At 37.4% G+C, this 21296-nt stretch overlaps 1 protein-coding gene across 5 annotated transcripts in view; it reads left to right on the forward strand.

Annotated features, from left to right (window-relative positions):
* enah (ENAH actin regulator) overlaps positions 1 to 21296 on the forward strand; it is a 105160-nt gene that overhangs the window by 63429 nt on the left and 20435 nt on the right. For all 5 annotated transcript variants that reach the window (XM_082148205.1, XM_082148204.1, XM_082148203.1 and 2 more), the window contains exon 4: positions 8633 to 8705. In XM_082148205.1, the coding sequence (XP_082004331.1) occupies positions 8633 to 8705 (73 nt within the window). The remainder of the gene's footprint in view (positions 1 to 8632; positions 8706 to 21296) is intronic.

Below are 21296 nucleotides of genomic sequence, written 5' to 3' on the forward strand. Positions count from 1 at the left end.
GTTGGACTAAACCGCTTATTCAAATGGATTTGTTTTACGATCCCTTTATGAACTTTCTGAAGCTTCAAAGTGGTAGTTGCGTAGCTGGCAATGGAGGGACCGAGAGCCCACAGATTTTATTAAAATATCTTAATTTGTGTTCCGAAGATGAACGAAAGTCTTGTGGGTTTGGAACGATTTGAGGGTGATTAATTGACAGAATTTTCATTTTTAGGTGAACTAACCCTTTAAGCCACAAGTTCCCTCCTATGTAGTTTTCAGAATAATGCACAGTGATTTTTTTTTTTTATTATTTTTTTTTTTACCTAAAATGGGAAAAATCTGATCTTTATAAGTCCAGATGGCTCACATGGCTCTTGTCCTGAACTTCATTTAATCACTTCTGAAATGGAAAGATTGAGGAAGGAAAATTCTGATAGGAAAACTAGAAGCACAAGGAAAATAACTTTGTATAGTCAGAAAAGTTGTTATATTTCACAGAAACTGTGCCTGGTAACTGTTATAACTTATACATGTGATCATGTATTTTCAAATGGAGCTCTAATTTTAGGTATTGGTCACTAGCTTCCATATATCATCCTGCCTAGACGAGTAGCTTAACCACAACATGTAAGAAGGTCATGAGTTAAGGTTTTGTGCCACCTTTCCATGTATAAATACTGTCTTATGATGACCTGTTGACAGTCGTGAAATATGTGGGATTGCATGAACTCATCCATGTCAGAACAAAGCAGGCTTTTCACCCCGTCCAGACGTAGACCCCCAGGAGCCTGCTGCGTCTGCGTCTCGAGGTCTAAATGAAGGTCGTCCTGTTTTCAGACTTCACAGTTTGGCAGGACAGGTGTTTATCTTTTGAGACCTGGTTCCTCTGTGGGGAAATAGCAGGACAGAACATTCCTGAGCCAAAAAGAGTTTGTTTTTCTGGCTGTGGAGCCTGAATATGGCTTAAAAGGGGTGGGGTGGACCCCGTGTCTGGTATGTGTTTGTTTTCTGACTTGACACCACATGACCACCCAATTGCTCCAACAGCTAAGGTGGGAAAGATGACGTTGGCGGCCCGAACACTTTTTATCAATGAGATCATTCTCTTGCCCCAGACTCTTACTAGTCCTCGTTGCAGAAGGGTTTCCTCTAAATTTTTCTCAATAGCTGCAGAGCTCGTCTTGCCGCTTCTTAAGTTCTTCCAGGCTGCAGGTTAGGTTTGTTGCTTTGGAACTATTGCGTCATTTCGAGTTCTGAGCTTATTTATATAGATTTATTCTTCGATTTTTCTTGTTGGAGTCGGACTCAGGTAATACAACATTAGAGCTCAGTATCTCTACCACAACTCTCCCAGAGGGACTTGGTCTGGGTTCAGAGCATCAGAGCAGAAAGGCAGGCCTGCAGGCACCTGTCCATCATGCCAGCCCCCAGAGTGTACCGCTTCCCGCAGAAGATCAGCCGCACTGAGATCATCTTGAGGAGTGAGTTTGCTGGGGAGGGAAGGGGCTTTAACTATGAGAGACTCCCAGCAGGGGCAGTCAGGTACTTTGGTGTGGTACAACTCTTTTCCAGGACTAAATTGTCACTTTTGGGTTCAGACAAACCGTAATGTGCTTATGGTATGTAGTACAATGGTTATGAATAAAGCTAAATATACCTTTTTTTTTTTATATGAAGACACATTTAACCTTTTTAAAAATCTGATCTTTGTAAAGGTCTGGATCAGGAGTTGTTATGCTGATGCTTGCTTGTCATATTCTGTCTTAGAAACAAGCATTATCTGTGTGAGCACCACAGCGTGTAATATGTTGTTTGTTTATCATAATTATGGTTTGACTATTTGGCTTCATCAACACTTTAGCTACAGATTCTAAAGGTGTAGTGCTTGATTTAAAGTGCACCGTTCGCAGACTCAACCAATTGCATGAGTTTTAGGGCAGGAATGATCAGTTTGTCTGACCAATGGCATTTGGCAATCATTATTTTTTGCACTTCTGTTTGTTGCCACTAGTGACGCAGATTTACTTAACATTTAACGGTGCATTCAAATCATGTCGGAAATACAAAATTGTAATTATGAGTGGGGAAAGATTTTGAGTTGGGGCGTCAGTGAGCAAACATGTCAGATGCAATGGATAGAGCATCTGTATTAATGGTAAATTTGTTCAAATGAGTGAAATGCTTTTTTAACAATAAAACTAAGTTGCATGTACAAAATACCACAGTATTGTGCAATTACGATAACGATTCATTTTACAGCACCTTCATCAATTGAATAGCATAAAACAAAAACACGCCATTCTTTGCACTTTATTTGTTTATAATTTTGTAGATGTAGAGTTTTAAAATTCTTGTTGAATTGCATGCAAGAAAGGTACATGGCCATCTAGCATAAGTTCATAGCAATTTGCAAGTTTCCTCAAGCCATGACAGAAACTTAATTCTGGAATTGAATTTGTTGAATGTCAAACCAAAATACTTGTTAAGGTATGTTTATTGTGAAAACTGACGGATTTCATCCAGTCAAACCACTTAACCTCTCCACACTTCTTTGCTGAGGTTAACAGCACAGCCATGCCAAGTTTATCACGGAAAACCATTAAATGTCTGAAACGGATTGTCCATAACGATCCAAGAGCTGTTCTGTTTTTCTCAGGGAAATGTGTCCTTGTTTCAGCTCTGTGTGCTGAGTCAGTCTTTTCTCTGTTACCCGCAATTCTCACATCTTGCTTATCCTGTAGGTTTTTCTCCATTTGATTTTGCCTTTCCAAGATAATACAGTTTTCCCATGTCAATTAATTTTTTTGTCAAAAGTGTAAATGACGTGTCTACACAATGTAACGAAGCTAGTTTGACGATAGCCGTTATCTCAGCATAAGTTGCATGGTATGGACTGCGATTTTTAACAGGATGTCTTTGGATAAAAGTTAGCTTATTTAGCTTATAGTTAGCTTGTTAGCTTATTTAAGAAGTACTAAATATAATTGTTTACACTCTGCACTTGTTCAGTGGTGGGTTTGTTCATTTGGACTACAAATGGCAGAACTGTTTCCAAGCAGAGTTTCTTTTATTGGGAAACATTGCATCAAAAAGCCTCCCAGTGGTTTTGCAGCCCATTCCTGCCACTGCATTCATTTACCCTCCACAGAGCTGAAGTGGGATCAGGTGATGCTATCTAGTATCTCTGGGGTAATGCAGAACACTGAAAACATCAACATCTTGTGCACAAAACAGCTGATCTAGGGCCAGTAGCATTACTAGTTAAAACAAAACACATAAAAACACAAACTCTTATTTTAGTTGTTTACTTTATTTTTAAATTGGAGTCTTTTTTTAAATTCATATCTGTGTGGACATGATAGACTGTAAATATTTTGAGCAAGTTGTAATATGTAGAACCCAGTAACTTGTAGTATTTTGTTTTGTGTTTAGTTTTTGTTTAGTTTTGTATAGTTTGGTTTTTGTTTGATTTTTACATTGGAGGTTATCATATCTATGTGGGCATGATAGAATGTGTTACTAGATGGACAAAGATTTTAAGCAAGTTGTAGTAAGTAGAACCTGGTAACTACTACTACTATTTTTAGGTCCCAGTCCCCCATATCATACCAGACTTAGAGCCCTGAGTAACGAGACTCGCCAAAACCATGACACTATATTCGTTATATGTCTGCAAACACACAGATAGTCTTGTTTGACGTCTTGAGCTTTCTACCACTGATACCGAAACCTTGATTCTGTATGCGTTGACATATAACATTTCTTTTGACTCATGTAAATTGCTTTAATAACATCACATTTAACCGGTTCACTGACCTGCTCAATATACGATCAGAATCAGTTTAGAGCTAGAGGACTTATCGTTTGCTTCCTCGTCTTAAAATTATGCAGCCCTTGACTCTAATTTCCCATTTGCGGAACCACAACTGTGGAATTAATTGGAAGGCTTGCGTCCGTGTTGTGCGACTCATATGAGTGATAAGGGGATTTGTGTGTTGTATTTACAAGGTGACTGGGGCTGTGTGTCAGATGATGTTTGTTTTCCCCAAATGTTGCTGTAAAACATAGAGGAAGAAAAAGTTGTCTTGTCTTTCAAGAACAGGTGGTGTATCAATCCTGGACTGATTGTCAAGCCTTTGGGCACAATTAATGGTGCTTTCTAAGGGTAATATCCCAATTATTATTATTATTGCTCATATGTTTAGGGATTTGAACGATCACTTCACACAAAAAATTCATTTTTGGCCAGACCAACCATGAGCGCGGTGGGACATTTGTCAATCAGCTGCTTTCTGTTACTTTGTCACACCTAGAGCATTTATGGGTTAATGTGACGGTTTAATGTGGCTGTTTGAATGTTAGAGATCTTCAGCCAAAAATGAATGTTCTGTCACTTTTACTTACCCTCATTTTGTTCCAAATCTGTATGACTTTATTTATTCTGTAGAACACGAAATATTTTTTTGGGTCGATACAATGGAAGTCAATGGGGCCAATGTTGTTTTGCATTTATTAATTTGTATTGTATGGACCAAAATAATCTTTAAAATATATGTTTTGTTCCACAGAAGAAAGTAACACAGGTTTTGAACGACACAATGACTAAACTATTCCTTTCACTGTAAGCTGAGCTCTGTACAATCAATGCAGTTTCGAACTCATCGCCGAAATCGAAGCCTGATTTGGGGTTAGAAAATAATAAATAGTGCAAAAAAATAAACTAAAATAAATAGTTGAAAATGAGATCCTATATATAATTGAGTCTAACCTAAAAAATTTGGGGTTAGAAAATGATAAATAGTGCAAAAAATTTTACTAAAATAAATTGTAGAAAATGAGATCCTATATATATTGAGTATTTGTCTACACTGTCTAACAGCGACACAATCAAGTTTCAGAGGAAAGCAGTGTTTGTTTTTCCTCCCTTGAACTCATTGTGGTCCTAATGTGTGGTGTGAATTTTTACAGATGATCATACTCTGTGAAATGAAAGCTGCCCAGTTGCTATTAGTTGTTGATGACATCATCCGATAACTTGATTTCATGCCCATTATTTGATCCTGTGGCTTTTAAGACAAGCACTCCCTGTCAGTGTTTAAAAAGACTTCCTGAGACACCTTTGATCCATCGTGTAAAAAAAAAAAAATCGTCCTTCTGTATCTGCGTCTCTTGCTATCTTTTTCTCGAAAGGGTTAAGCCTACAAATACATTCATGTTTTTCTCCTCCCACCTGATCGTAATAGTTGTGATGTGATTGTAACATTGACCGCTTTACCCTTCGCCCATCCAGGCATGAATAATTGATCAGGTCCGGAAAGTGCAATAAGTGAACCACATCCTGCTCTGTGAACATTGTGGCTGAGCGTCTAACTGCCAGCCTATTGGTCCGGTCTTATTTTACCACAGCAGTGTTTGCTTGGGAATAGCCAGAACAACATGCTGCTCTCTCTGAGATCTCATGGAGTCATTGATGGCAGTTTGGGAGCTGATGCGAACGGCTCTAGCGCACTTGTTACAAGTGCACCTAAAGACCAGGATGGACTTCTACAGTACATCTGCTGTCAGAAGAGGCTCGGTGGTTCCCTCCTCTCATGTAGGTGCTATTTGGACTCTTTAGCCTTATGTTGGTCCATAAATGGTCCATTTAATAAGTAGAAACTTAAACGGAGCTGATGTTTGAGTATGATCTTTGGTTTCACTGTCTATTTTTTTGATAAATTTTATTTCGAAATTTCTAATTAACATATAGGTAGTGTTAAATAGTTGAATAACAACTCATTTTTAGTTGTAAGCTAAATGGTGCTAAATGCAAATACACTGATGCAATTTAATTATGCATCCAATAATAATAAAACATTTTGTTGTTCTTTTTATAATTAATAACATTATAAAATGAAAAATAACATTATTATTACAAATTACATATATTATGTAAAATTTTGGATTTTAATTGTATTATTTTATGTGTGCATGTTTGTAGAGTAGGAAGTACATTGGAGCTTATGCTATCGGTGTGTGATCTAATAGCAGTACATTACCAAACTGGCTTGAAGGAGGATCAGTTCATATTAAGGCTGACACTGAGTGCTTTTGGACCGGTGCCAGCCTTTAAAGTGCTCAGATTGGCCCGGTTAAATGGGCCAAGTATGCTTGCCTTTGTGTCAGTGTTTCAAATGGAAGTCATTGCACTTAGAAATCCCCATAAACTGGCCATAATAACCAATCAAGTTAATATTTGTACAATTTGACCTAAGTCTCTGGAGTGACTAAATCTGCTGACTCATTAGATTTCTTTTTGGCTTTGATCATTTGTGATTAGCTCAACACATTTTAATAGTAATGTTTGTTTCTGTTTCAAGGAAGGAAGAGAAATGGAGGGTGCTTGCTTATATAACAGGGCCTTTTCATACATTAAGGCTGGCGTAGGTGTGTTTTATGTGTTAAAGACAAAGAACATTTGGGAACGGAATTTGTAGAGTGGGTTACACAAACATGGACAATCAGGAACGTTTGGCTTTCTTAAAGGGGGGCACAAAACTGTAATGTTAGATTAGATTTGACAGATGACTTGATTACTGCTTGGCTTGTCCAGATGGCTCAGCTCTAATGTCATGTTTTTTCGTGGAGACTTGTTCTGTAAGGAGAATTCTACATTCAGACTGGTTTAATCCAATTAATATGTTCTGCAAGCCATTTCTTTCTGGTTATGGTAAAGTTTAACTTAGTTACTCGATGTGCATTGCATGCCATTATCTGCTTTGTTCCAACTTTAATATTGATTTTAAAAAAAAAGAGGAATTTATCCCAAGACAGATTTTGTTTTATATGTTATGTTTTATGTTAAATGTTGTTTTGTGTTTTGCTGTTTTATGGTGTTTTTAGGGCCTGAGCACCGATGGTGTGAGGAGGACCCTCTTGGAATTGCTCTGTTTTTGTTTTGTTTTGTTTCTAATGTTATGTTTTGTAAATGTTGTGTTATGGTTTTATGTTATGATGATGTTGTTATTTTTTTCATATAAAATGTTTTATGTTTTGTTTTTTGGTGATTTATGTTTTTTGATGTTTGTTTTATGTTTGAAGTTTTGTTTTTTGTTAATTTATGTTTTGTTTTGATGTTTTTGATGTTTGAAGTTTTATGTTTGTTTTATTTTGTTTGTATGTTATGTTTATTTTTATTTTTTTTGTGTTTGTTAAATGTTATGTTTGATGTTTTGATGTGTTTTATGTTTGTTTTGTTATGTTAGCGTGCTTTTTATTTTTATTGTGGTATAAGCCCCTTTCAGATATTCCATGCAAAATGTGTAAAAACGAAACAAATTGTTAACTGTTCTTCCTTTGTCGGACAGAAGGTTTCAAACCTGATATATGGACCAGACCTTTTGCTATGTAGTCAATAGTTTGACTGTGGCTACTTAGACTACCTTCCCCCACTAAAATGATCAAACAAACACAGGTTAAACAGGTGAAAGGATAAAAAAGGTTTTGTTTTTGCAATGCCATGCTGTGAGAAGCAAATAAACAGGAAATGGTGGAGGGCATATGTAGTCTGGTAATGAGCAGAGAGCCTTTCCTCCAGACTCTATAAACAGACCTCTTACCTGCACAATGCTGCATTGATCGATCAGTCAATCGTGTCACAACAGAGACCTGTCCTGTGTTTGTGCTAAGCTTTCATTCCAACCCCTGCCTCCCTGCGCTCTCAAATCCAACCTGGCAAAAGTAACAGGGCCTCCTTACCCAAGATCAAGGCTTGGTTTTCCATCTGCATGATATATTCCCGGCATGCGCTCATCATTCAGTCTTTCTTTCTGGGGCTGGCACTGATAATACAGTTATACATGTTAGTCAAATCATAAAATAAAACCATACATCCTCTGATGTAAAGTTGCTATTTTAATCGCTCATTAGCTTCGTCTGTAGCCTTTTCTGATTTTTACATTTTACTTGGGTAAATGTCTTTTTAAATATTTGTTTTATTTGAGATTTTCTTGTAAGAAATGTATAAATATAATAACAATAATATTGATATTAAAATAATGATAATAGTGACAATAATAATAATAATAATAATAATAATTAATTTTAATATTAATATAAATAACATTCTATAATAATTTGTTAATATGATTGTTTTTAATTGTATTTATTTTAAATGTACTTTTATTGTTTGGTATGGTTTTACGGTTATGCATTTGCTTTTATTTCTAACAAAGCTGAAATCTTCAGACAAGGATGATATAGTGTTACATTTTGTTTAGTTAAAGTGACAAATATGTCACTTCAACTACATTTTTAGCATTTCGAATGCCCCCTTAAGTAATTTGTCCGGGCTCTGACTCTTGTTTTGGTACTTAGCCATTTTTTAATGCACAGTGGCTTGAACTACTGCTGATGGTTCTTTTTACAGATAATCTTTTCCCCTTTCCCTGATATATAATGTCCTAATTAACTCTTGCTGTCCAACTTAGCAAGATCGATGCGCCAGCGCTCCATGTTACTCTCTCTCTCTCGCTCTAAAACCTGGTCTTCTGTTACTCTTTTGGGGCCTGTCCAGTGCACTTTACATTATTGATCAGATTTAAACGTCCTTAATGCTTTACCATAAGTTTTCAAAACTGATGCTTAATTCTGATTTTTCCTCTTTCCACAGGCCCCCAGTTGCCAAGACAGACCCCTCAGGTGCAGAATGGCCCTTCGCCAGAGGAGCTGGAGGTGCAGAGAAGGTAAATACCAATGTTAAAGACACTGACTGCAGTTAACAGTACAAATAGGTCTTGATGTGAAGTCACCCAAAGGGTTCCATACAGCTTAAATCAATCAAAAAGCATGCAGATGAGATTCATATGAGATTTGTTCATCATTTAAAGGTGTGATAAGGACATTATATGTTTCAAGGGTCTTATTTGTTTTCCCAATACCGTAGTGTATTTGCCAAAATGTTTTTTTAAGGTGTGAAATTAGTTTCAGTGGGGAAAATAGATTAGTACAACTTAAAAGTCTTAAACACAAAACAACTTCTACCTTATGGGCGAACATGTGCACTCACCGAGTTGACATCTGCATGTGTGAATGTGAGAATATGAACCAGGTGAACCCTCACACTGCAGAATCAAACACAGATAGTGTTGCAATGTAATGTTAATGTCTGTTGGACTAAGTTCAGTTAAATCACCACTTTGAAGCTCTGAATTCGCTTTTTCATGAGCGTGTTTTTATCAAGAATTCTGTGGACTTCAAAGGATGACGGAGGCTGTTACTCACCCAGGTCTTGTTAATGAAAAGCTTTTCTGCAATGAGTTCCCAGAGGAAGTAGCAGTCAAGGTTGAGGCTGCTTGACTGGAATATACATGCTCAAAGCTCACAGCCTCCTTGACAGATGTTTTTCTTTCTACTTTTTTCTTCAATAATACCATACTATTGATGAAACTTTTGCATCCTTATTAGATTTTATTGCAGTAAGGCTTAAAATGTTACCATATAGCACAAGAGGCTGTGCTATATGATGTGTAGTCATGTTAACTCTTTCCCTGACAGTGTTTTTGAAAAATGTTGCCAGCCACCGCCAGCATTTTTAATCATTTTCACAAAAGTTTCATGGCCCCTAGAATAATTTGTTGTATGAAAATTTGAATATGCAATATATCAAAAGAACAGACCCTCTGCTTTTAAACAACAACAAAAAAGTTTAATTCTAGATTCATGCATTCCTTTTTATCAACAGTCTTGAATATGGGTAAGTTTCATAAAAAAACTAAGAAAAACACATTATTATATAATGAAAAAGGGTCATAGGAATTAAGAGGGTAAGTAGCAGTCAGGCACTGCTAATTAAATGCCTTTGATTAACTGATCATCAGCATCCATGACCATCTCTATAAAACCAGAAGTTTTGGCAGTTTGCTCTTAGAGAAGCAATTGTTGCTCATCAATCTGAGAAGGGTTATACGGCTATTTCCAAACAATTAAAGACCATTAATCTACAGTGAGGAAGATTATTCACAAGTGGAAAACATTTAAGACAGTTGCCAATCTTCCCAGTAAGTGGACGTCCCAGCGAATTCATCCCAAGGTCAGACCGCGCAGTGCTCAAAGAAATTGTAAAAAACCCAAGTACTAGACCTCAGACTCTACAGGCCTCAGTTAACATGTTAAATATTAGGCTAAGTTTCTTGACAGTACAATTAGCAAAAGTATGGCATGTTTGGAAGGGTTGCCAAGAGAAAACTGCTTCTCTCTAAAAAGAACATGGCAGCATGGCTTAGTTGCTTCTGAACAAAGCACAAGACTTCTGGAACAATGTCCTTTGGACAGACAAGACCAAAGTGGAGATTTTTTGGCCATGTTTAGCGGAAACCAAACACAGCATATCAGCACAAACACCTCATACCAACTGTCAAGCACTGTGGTGAGGAGTGATAATTTGGGCTTGTTTTGTAGCCACAGGACCTGGGCACCTTGCAGTCATTGAGTCGACCATGAATTCCTCTGTATACCGAAGTATTCTAGAGTCAAATGTAAAGCCATCTGTCCGACAGCTTGGCCCGAAATTGGGTAATGCGACAGGACAATGATCCCAAGCACACCAGCAAATCTACAACAGAATCAAGGTGTGTTGCCAGTCAAAGGCCCAGTCAATGTCCAGACCTCAACCAGACTGAAATTCTGTGGCGGGACCTTAAGAGTGTCGTGCATAAATAAATGCCCACACACCTCAAAGAAATGAAGCAACGTTATAAAGAAGAGGCAAAATTTCCTCCTGAACGATGGGAGAGACTGATAAAGTCAGAAAATGATTACATCAAGTTATTCCTCTTAGAAGTGGCTCTACAAGCAGTCGAATCATTGTTTGTGTGTTTGTCACCCATGGCTTCTCCATTTTGGGTTTATTTTTGTTAAAGGGGTGGTAAAACACGATTTCACTTTTCTAACTTTAGTTAGTGTGTAATGTTGCTGTTTGAGCATAAACAACATCTGCAAAGTTACAACTTTCAAAGTTTCAAGCAAAGGGAGATATTTGCTTTTAAAGAAATCAATTTCTAAGAACTACAATAAACGGCCAGTAGGGACTACACGACATTCCTGCGGGCTTGCTGACATCACTAAGCCCAATTTTACATAAACCCCTCCTCCGATGAAGGATTCGCACAACGGCTAGTCCTGAAAGATGGAGCAGTTCCAACTTTAAAAACAGAAACTGTTTACGGGCCACAACCTGTAAATATGATTTATTTTTCGTCGTTGTGTTTTCCTGTGATAGTTCGTATTGTTAATTGTACGTTGTAGCAAGGAAGTAAACGAAGGACAACGCTGTTTGGCTCCACAAACCAGTTTGTTAAATGCTAACGTTAATTCATACTTATCCGACAAACACATACAAACTTCTGTTTAATATCACCAGCGCAGCGAACTTGGAATGTTCGTGGTTGTTGTCGTTTATGTGATCAGTGTAAATTATTATTTGATTATAGCTTTTATGTATTGTTTATCTACATGCTTGTTTATCTACAGGCATGCTAAACATGGTTTTGTGTTTGATTTGGCTACTGTTGTAAAGCCAATGTTTAGTGTTCGTATTGGATTAATAGTTCAGGCGACAGATATTTAGCTACAATCGTTCTAAATATACAAAAGTAACAGTGTCATATAGCGATCTGCAGTGCAGTCTTAAAAAACATACCTTTCTGAAACGTCCTTTAACAGCCGTTCTTGAACAGGTTCTGCTCGATCCTCTCCACTAACATTATCTGGGTCTGATTCGGGCTCAAACTGGTATGGCAATATTGACGCCGTTGTTTACTGAAGCACAAACTACCGGCAAAGATAAGGGGGCGTGACGTTTCCGAACAACGTGCACTTGGAGGTTAGCGAATCACAACACTGGGCCAGCTAACCAATCTGAGCCCATTGCGTATTTTGAAGGGGGGGGCTTCATAGAACGCGGAAATCATCCGACCGTTTTTACAAGGAGGGACAGAGCAGTGTAGAATAATGGTTAAATATGTGAAAAATAATGCGAATTTTTAAAAACGAAGCATGAACACATGTTACAGTGCACCCCACAAACACAATCAAGCCTTCGAAAAAAGGCTTTTTACCACCCCTTTAAATAAATAATGACAAAGTGTATTTGTCGTGTTGTTATTCATCTGAGATTGTATTTACCTCATTTTAATGCCTTCTAGCTATCAGATGTGGTGATATATATATATATATATATATATATATATATATATATATATATATATATATATATATATATATATATATATATATATATATATATATAAAATATACTTTTATTAATAATGTGTGCCTCTGTGGCTTTTGTGGGTGCGTTAGCAGAAACTCATTACAAAGGGGCAGAAAGATTATGAATGACTTAATGAAAGTTATTATCCTTTGCTTTGATGGAGAGTAGGGAAATATCTTCTATAGCTCTGTTACATGAGTTTCTCCATCAGTGATGTATCATTCCATGAGACGTACCCAGAGGAGTCTGATGCGCTCTGTAGAATACTGAACATGATCTCAGTCTTTTGATGGTGACTCAGCATTGGTCATGTCCTACTTCTTTTCTACAGAAGAGATGTCAAATTTTCACAGGCTTTATCTGCAGAGCCCCTGCAGCCTGTGGAAACATTAACTATTGGTGTATTCCCTGCGTGCTGTAAGCCAGGCGAGGACACCGTTGGACACCGTTGCACGTCCTGCATAACAAACATTGTTTGGCTGCCTTTTTCGCTCCAGACAAACATGCTCCACAGCATAGTGAAGAGCCTGAGGAGTGTACATGGATTCAGTACACTGCACACACAATACTGATTTGTAATCATCTGTGTCGAGTGTTCACATCATGGCTGTGTTTTTGAGTTTATTAAAATAGTGTGGGACGGACAGTGCCTGCACTCTTGGATATATTTGATAGATGCTGTGGAGTGTTTAATAGCTCTGGCCTTCCCTTGCTATTTTTCAAAAAACAATATTCCGTGAAGTGATTTTTCTCTGTTTTGTATTCTAGTTATAGTCAAGGTCACGGAGTCTTTGTAAACTGTGTGAATTTATATTGCGAATAAAATGAACCGATTTCTGTCATAAAATGTTCTATAATGTATTCACAGTTTTACCATAGGGTGCCCCAAGACCGCAATTTCAGCAGAAGTTGTGATAGAACATCAACTTAGACCCCAGTTTAAGCATAAATATGCTTTCATGTGTTCAAAGTGTTGGGTCAGATTAAAATAAGCTTGGAAATATAGTGAGTTGGAGTGCAAAAATTTTGCTTAAAAAAATTATTTTAACCATTGTTCAAGGAATAATACCGTTTTTTTAATTTATAATTTGTATGCCACTTTTTTTGGGTGCACTGAATGCACAATTCGATTTTGATTCTCAACTCTCATTTCATTTCAGATTGATTTGGGTATATATTTCATTGTCTATTTGACCGACATATAAAATAAATGGCATAAGTTCACTTTTCAAGTTCAAGTTCACTTTTTTATATAGCACATTTAAAACAACCACTAGGCTGATCAAAGTGCTTTACAGAACAACCAGATAAATAATAAGAAAATAATACCTGCATATAACAACACTTAAAACACAAATAAGAGCAACCTTAAAGGGGTAGTGGAGGATTTTTTTTTCCGGGTGGATCATCAAGACTATTGGTCCTCCTAGGGCTGTGCGATATAGCTAAAAAAATTATCACGATATAATGTTTCATATCGTTCGGTATCGATAATTATTGACATTTTTTTAGAACCTTTTTTTTTAAGACAAGTAGAAAAGTTTGAATTTAACACAGTTTTTTATTTTATTTATCCACATTAAGGCAAACAACTAATTATTTTAGTTTAAGCAGTCAAAACTAAAATGTAAAAAAAATATCTTCTTTATGTCTTATATTAAAGGAACACTCCACCGTTTTTTGAAATAGGGCTTATTCACCTTCTTTCCTACATTTAGATAGGTGGGCAAATGCATTTTTGTCTCAGTGCATGCATTGTTTTAGTTTGACAGGGTCGGCGCTAGCTTAGCTTAGCATAATGAATGGAATCCTTTGTTGCCAGCTAGCATGTCCTGAGTAAAAGTGATATAAAAAATTTAAAAAACCCACCTAATTACTTCTTGTGGCCTGCGTATTCACAACAAGTACAAATAGCGATGCAGATTAACACTAGACGATTTCCTATGCAGATATTGACTTGGGACTATATTAGGGGGAAGCACAGGTGAAGCACTGCTACCTGGGGCGCAGAGATATCACGCCCAAGTAGCAGTGCTTCGCCTGTGCTTCCCCCTAATATAGTCCTTAATATATAAGTCAATATCTGCCTAGGAAATCGCCTAGTGTTAATCTGCATCACTATTTGTACTTGTTGTGAATACGCAGGCCACAAGAAGTAATTAGGTGGGTTTTAAAAATGTTTTTTATCACTTTTACTCAGGACATGCTAGCTGGCAACAAAGGATTCCATTCATTGTGCTAAGCTAAGCTAGCGTCGACCCTGTCAAACTAAAACAATGCATGCACTGAGACAAAAATGCATTTGCCCACCTATCTAAATGTAGGAAAGAAAGTGAATAAGCCCTATTTCAAAAAACGGTGGAGTGTTCCTTTAAGATAAAAAAGTAAGTGTTTTAAAAAGAACTTAAAATGTTATAAAATGTGTGCAAAGTGCAATGTAAAAGTGTAAACGTAGAAGAATCAAGGCAAACTTTGAGGTAGATCAACATCTGTAATAAATAGGGGTGTAACAGTTCACAAAATTCACGGTTCCTTACGACACAGTGGTGTCACGGTTAGGTACATTTTGAGATACAGCAAAAAGAAAGAAATGCCAAAGAAATTTCCTTGATTTAAAAAAAAAATATTATTAAAAAGAAAATTTATTTTTAAATAAGTCTGAGTTTTCCCTACATCTTGAAACGTTTACTTTTATAAATGGGGGTAATATATTTGAAGGATGAACAAATGTGTTTTGGTCATCACATTAAAAATAACATTTAAATGTTGGAAAAAGATGTGTGATGTACTTGAAAGCATTTTACTATTCCTGCCAAACATGGTTACTGTGAGTGTTACTACTGTACATTAAATCCATATACAATGAATGTTGCTGATCTATGGACTTAAATATAACTAGTTCATTCATGGCACAATGTTTCTCCTGGTTTCCACGTCAGCGCAGTTTGATCCGTTAATAACGGAGAAATTTGAATGTTTCTCACTCGATCTCACACTGATTTTATAACTTCAGTGGCGAATTCAAATGCTTTCTTTACTGGATCTCTTAGCGCTGTGTAGTAACAGTGTCGCTTGATCAAGATCGGCTCACGCTGCACTCAGGCTGCACTGACATTGATGGTCCAAACTGATAAACGGTCCGTGGAGCACAAAATAATAACGCAGTTTCGTTCCGCTTTCATTCCACTTGCCATTTGATGTCAGGCGACGTTATGGTGGTCGCGCGTGCATTTGAATGAAAATATTGAGCGCTATATCGAAAAAATGTTATAGCGTTACCGACAATGGTGTACCGTCGATAAATACCGATACCGTTTTATCGCCCAGCCCTAGGTCCTCCTAATTGTCAATCATTCTGGTGATATGTTTACGTAAGGCCGTCGTACGTGCTCGTCCTTTCTGCGCATGCGCACTTTCAGGTGTATTATGTGTGGTTTGAAGCTCGCCGTTCAGACTCAAATATAGAATGGAAAAACAGCCCTAAGAATAGAGATAAATATGCTAAAGAAAACAGGTAGGTTTTTAACAGAGACTTGAAGGCGGACAGGATAGGGGCCGTTCTAATCTCTAAAAGGGCTTGGTGTTCCAGAGTCGTGACCCTGCCACCGCAAATGCACACTCCCCTCTACGCTTGAGTCTAACGCGAAGGACTACCAACAGAGCCTGGTCGTAGGATCTTAGGCTTCTGGACGGAGTGTAAAGATAGGCAGGAGCTAGGTTATGTAGAGATTTAAAAGCAAAGAGTAGAATTTTAAAATCTATTCTCTGTCAAACCGGCAGCCAGTGTAGAGATTTGAGAATCGGAGAGATGTGGTCATATTTGCGACACTTATATAGAACTCTGGCCGCAGCATTTTGGACTAACTGAAGACGAGCAATTTGAGAACTTTATATACCGCAATATAAGGAATTGCAGTAATCTAGCCGAGATGTTATAAATGCATGAACAGCCATTTCCAGAGTTTTCGGAGTGAGAAAGCCTTTGATTTTAGACAGACGAAGTTGGTAGAAACTGGAACCGATTACGGATTAAATGTGTTTGTCAAATTTTAAAGGCTGGTCAACAAGAACACCTAAGTTCCGCACTCCTGGGGATTTAAAAGCCGATAGACTCTCTAAATCAGGGCTTATACACTGAGAATTTTCATTTGGGCCGAAAACAATGACCTCAGTCTTGTTCATTTAGAAAGAGGAAATTTTGGGCTAGCCATGCTTTAACCTCCTCTAAGCATAGCAGAAGAGAATTTATCGCTACAGGGTTCTTTCTCTTGATTGGAATATACGTTTATTTTAAGTTAAATTTTGGGGTGAACTATCCCTTTTATATAAAAATTGAAACTATCATTCATACATTCTAACATATTTTGTTCGTCAGCCAGGTGTTGTAATGTACATATAGGGCCCTATATTACACCCGGCGCAATGCAGCGCCAAGCGCGACGCAAGTGTTTTTTGCTAGTTTTTCGCAGTTCTCATTTTCACGTCCTGCGCCACGTTGTTTAAATAGCAAATGCATTTGCGCCGATTTGTGCGCCCATGGGCATGCTGGTCTGAAAATGAGGTGCGTTCAGGCGCATTGTTGGCGCGTTGCTATTTTGAGGCAACTGAATATGTTGCCAATATATGTAGGTAACAAACGCAACATTTTTTGTGTCATTTAATGAGCGTGTTAGTAATGTGCACCTATAGGCGGGTCCACAACGCTCGTACACTCTGCTCATTAAACACACAGGGACGCACAGCAGCACACAAACATGCCAAATATTTAAAATAAAAGGATTATAATGTAAAATTGTATTATTGTGTACATAAAGATATGGTGGAATCCGGCGTGTCCCGTAGATGATCCGCTTGCGCACTTTTACCTCGCGCACGAGCAGTTCCGTTTGCGCTCTGGAGACGCGTTCGGCCTTTCCACTAATATAAAATTCCGTCATGTAAATAGCGAATATGCCATGGCGCGAGCGCAACTGGCATTTAAAGGGAATGGGAGATGAGACTCTGATTGGTTTAACGCACGTAAATCCCAAAACACACCCATTACTCATTATGAGAATAGGGACAACCCTTTTAGACCATGCCTGGTGCGCCAATCATTTTTCCCGTCGTTAAACTGGCAAAAGTGGATTCGGACACGCCCTAAAGGAACTTGCGCCCTTGCGCTTAGACCATGCGCTTAGATTGTTAAAATAGGGCCCATAGTGGAAATGCTCCATATAAGGATATTTTCCTCTGTCTGTGAAAGATCAGCCAGAAAGTGAAGGGCTCATATTCTCTGAAAGAATGTCTTTGAGTGCGTGTAATGGAGTTGGCCTGCTGCCGCCCACCCGGCCGGCCGTGGCGTGCCGGCCCATAGCCATATTTAGCTATTGCAGTCAATGGAACCGGGTGCATGCTTACTGTCTGATGTCATCTCATGATGCAAACCTGATACAATGCGGCTGAGAAGGAGAGCAGAAGAAAGGAATGAGAAGCAGGTTACTCACAGTCATTTATAAACAGCTGTCAGGGCATCTGCATACTGTCAGATGATGAATTAGTAGTGCTGTCAGACAGACCAGAGGACTCTGGTGGTGTGAATGAGATTTGTCAAAAGGCTGCTTAGGTCACTATATTATAAGTGTCACATACTAGCATGCTGTGGGAATTTTCTCTGAACAGTCACCTTGAAAAAGTCACCACTTCAGACCGCCTTTTAAATGATGCATGAGTGTGAAGAAATTGTTGTTGCATAATATCCTAATACTCACTGTAACAAATATATTGACGCAATGACAGAAAAGTGGAATTTGAAAAAAAGTTTGGAATTTAAAATAGAGACTTAAAGAGGATTTGTCACTCAGTCTTCTGTGGTTTCACATCTAAATTCTCTTAGTATGAGTCAGTGTCAAGTGTCCATTTTTGTTTGTGCAAAAGAACCACTATGTTTGAGGCCTAGAATGTTTCTTCCTAGAGCAATTTTTTAGCTTCTATTTTTGTCTTTTAATTTTGTGGAGTGTTTTAGTACACACATGCTTTGAATTAGAGGCTTGAGCATTTTTGTAAACCTCACAATGAAATGATGACAAAAAAAATTCTCGCACGACCTCAAAAATGGTGCATTTATACCCTTTTTGGTCAAAGTGCATGCCATCCCTTGTACTTAACACTAGAACTACCAAGGCAGTCATTTTGACTGTTTTAAAATTTTGCAATATAATAACTTTGTTGAAATAAAACCCATGTAACTATAGGACCCTGACTTTTCCTAAATGTGTCTACATTTTATTCTATCATTGTTATTTTATTAAAATTACAAGACACAAAAGAGTTTTGAGTATTTCTACCTTGAATAGCCATAACAGTCATACAGGTATGTATTTGCATACGACCGTATGCATACAATTTTCATTGTAATTTTAGAGCATGATATTTTTGCTCACTAAAACAAATATTGGTTACTAAATCAGTTCGTTTTCTCGCAGTTTATTATATTTTCATATTCTTTTCCCATGACGTTCAGAATGACTGTTTTGGCCAGTTTGGGGCAAATGGGTTTCATATGTGCCCATAAAGGTTTTACTATGCATTGAAATGCATATTGGCGATGTTATTGTATTCTAATATCCAAGGATGAATACATTTGTTTTCATTTTACAAAGAAAATAATAGAAAATTGATCACTTTCGACTTTGTATCTGTAATTACAATAGCTGTTCTGTGGTTGTCGATTAACTAATACATTTTCACATAGGCCTACATTAGAATTAAAATGTAGTGTTCTGATGTTTATTATTACCTATCCTAACATTACAGATCTATTTATTCTTAGATTTGATATAGCTTATTGAAATTATATGCAAATAATGTATGAGTGGTCAGAATGACTGCTATGGCCATTACAGTTATAGAATTCCGGTAGTTCTAGTGTTAAACATGCTACTTTTGTGTCCCTTTCATGCTGGGAAAAATAAATATTTGGCGGTGTCTCTCGTCACCAGGACATACAGATTAGTTTCCAAGGGATTACGTGTATAAAGATATTGTAGTTTTTAGCTTATTTATTTTTTCCTCCAAGCTGTTTTAACTCCATCTTCACACCAGCAGGACCTCAGTGACATGTGGGTCGACTCGTGTTCTGTGAGCCAAAAATATACTGTATTAGTATTTGATTAAAAAGACATGAAGTGGCATAATGGGAGGATAAAAATAGCCAGCAGGACGCTGATACAGGTTTGCTGCTCTGCCGGCTTTCAGCACATCTGTCAGGTGGAGACACAAAAGCCCCATTTTCTCAACCGTATCCCGCTAGCAGGGTGAGATTGGAGCCACCACCTCATTAACAGACACTGATGGCATCATTTAAAGCTGATCGTCATAATCATCGCCACTTCTTCACACTTCAGCACAATAATGCGCCCCGATCGCTCGGCAGCCACATCCGGATGTCTGTCATCTCTTTATGAATGACCCTTCATCTACAGAAAGCCCTCATCCTGCTTTCTGAGCTCCTTCGGGATGTGCTGCACCGCCCTCTCTGCTCAAAGATGTTCTTCCTTCTGTATAGGGGAGAATCAGAGAGCCCAAATCTGTCGAAATTTTGGAGGAAGCCTTGCAAAAGAGACCATATGGCTTAACTTGGACACAGCCAACGTTAACCAAATTGCTGGGCCTTTCCAGGAGAGAGGGGAATTGCACTTGCCGAAAAGACTTCAGTATGGTGCTCATTCTGCTCACTTTCTCACAATGGTCTGTCATTGTTTAATCAATGTTGGCCTCTTTTCTATATTTAATCACTTTTTTTTTTTAAGATTGCAGTAATTTCCCCTGTCTTTTGGACTGCTTTTGCATACTTATTATAATTTTCTTCTATATCACCAATCTTCATACATGATTTTGGTGTTTAAGTTGGAAACGATATAGATAACTCTTCACATTACATCTTTATGCATTTTAGTCTTTTTTTTATTTATTTGTTTTAGTAAAATAGCTGAAGATCCTTGCTGGAAATCCAAGCTGCATTTGCTTAAAGCCATACTGCGTACAATAATAAAACTTGCTTTCATAGATTGTATATAACTGTATTTGAATAGAAGTATATTTTTGTGTTACTATACTAACAGATTTTTTCACTTTATACTCAAAACAAGTAAAAAAAATCTTCCAGTGCACAGTAAGACAAGATAAGTTTGTATTCAAGGATAGTTCACCCCAAAATGAAAATGTTGTCATCATTTACTCACCCTCAAGGTTCCAAATCTGTATAAGTTTATTTCTTCTGTTGAACACAAATGAAGATATTTTAAAGTTGAGGGGCCCCATTGACTTACATAGTATTTATTTTTTTTCTGCTATGGAAGTCAATGGCTACCATCAACTGTTTGATTACCAACATTCTTTAAAATATCTTCATTTGTGTTCAACAGAAGAAAGAAATTCATATGGGTTTGGAACAATTTGAGGGTGAGTAAGTACTGGCAAAAAGATAAATTGTCTGAAGATAATGAAGATAAATGTAAGGTTATCTTGTTTCAAAGATTTTAAAATATTTTTCTGGAAAATTAAACAAAATACTTAATTTTTTTCATTTTATTTTTAAATTTTGCAGTGTAATGCGGTGACATAATGAGCACCACTGTTATTATACTTAAAATATGTACAGATATTTTTTAATGATAAAAAAAAAATCTACATCTCCTTTTTTTGTGTATTTTGCACTGAATTATCACCCAGTTTTAAAATCCAATGAAGTCATACTGCCTTTAGAATCTGTTGTAGTAAGTTGTTGGAAGACATCCTGAATCAGGCTGTGAGCCGCCTACACTCCCTTAGCTACTGTTTCCTTGGTAACTGATGTCAGGAACGGAGACGCCAATAAATGGATCTGCTGCATGTTTCCCATCTTTCAAGCTCTTATTCCATGCTCGAGAAGGGGGTGTTTGAGAGGGAAAAAGTAAGCAAATTTTGCATTGCTTGTCGTGGTTCCTATATTCAAAATGCTCTAGACTGCAGTAAAATTGCTCTAAACTAGTGCAGATTCCAAATTGCTATCGCTTTGGCCTGCTATTTAATCATTTTTATAGGG

The sequence above is a fragment of the Leuciscus leuciscus genome, assembly GCF_965113295.1.
Source record: "Leuciscus leuciscus genome assembly, chromosome: 19".
Classification (NCBI taxonomy): domain Eukaryota; kingdom Metazoa; phylum Chordata; class Actinopteri; order Cypriniformes; family Leuciscidae; genus Leuciscus; species Leuciscus leuciscus.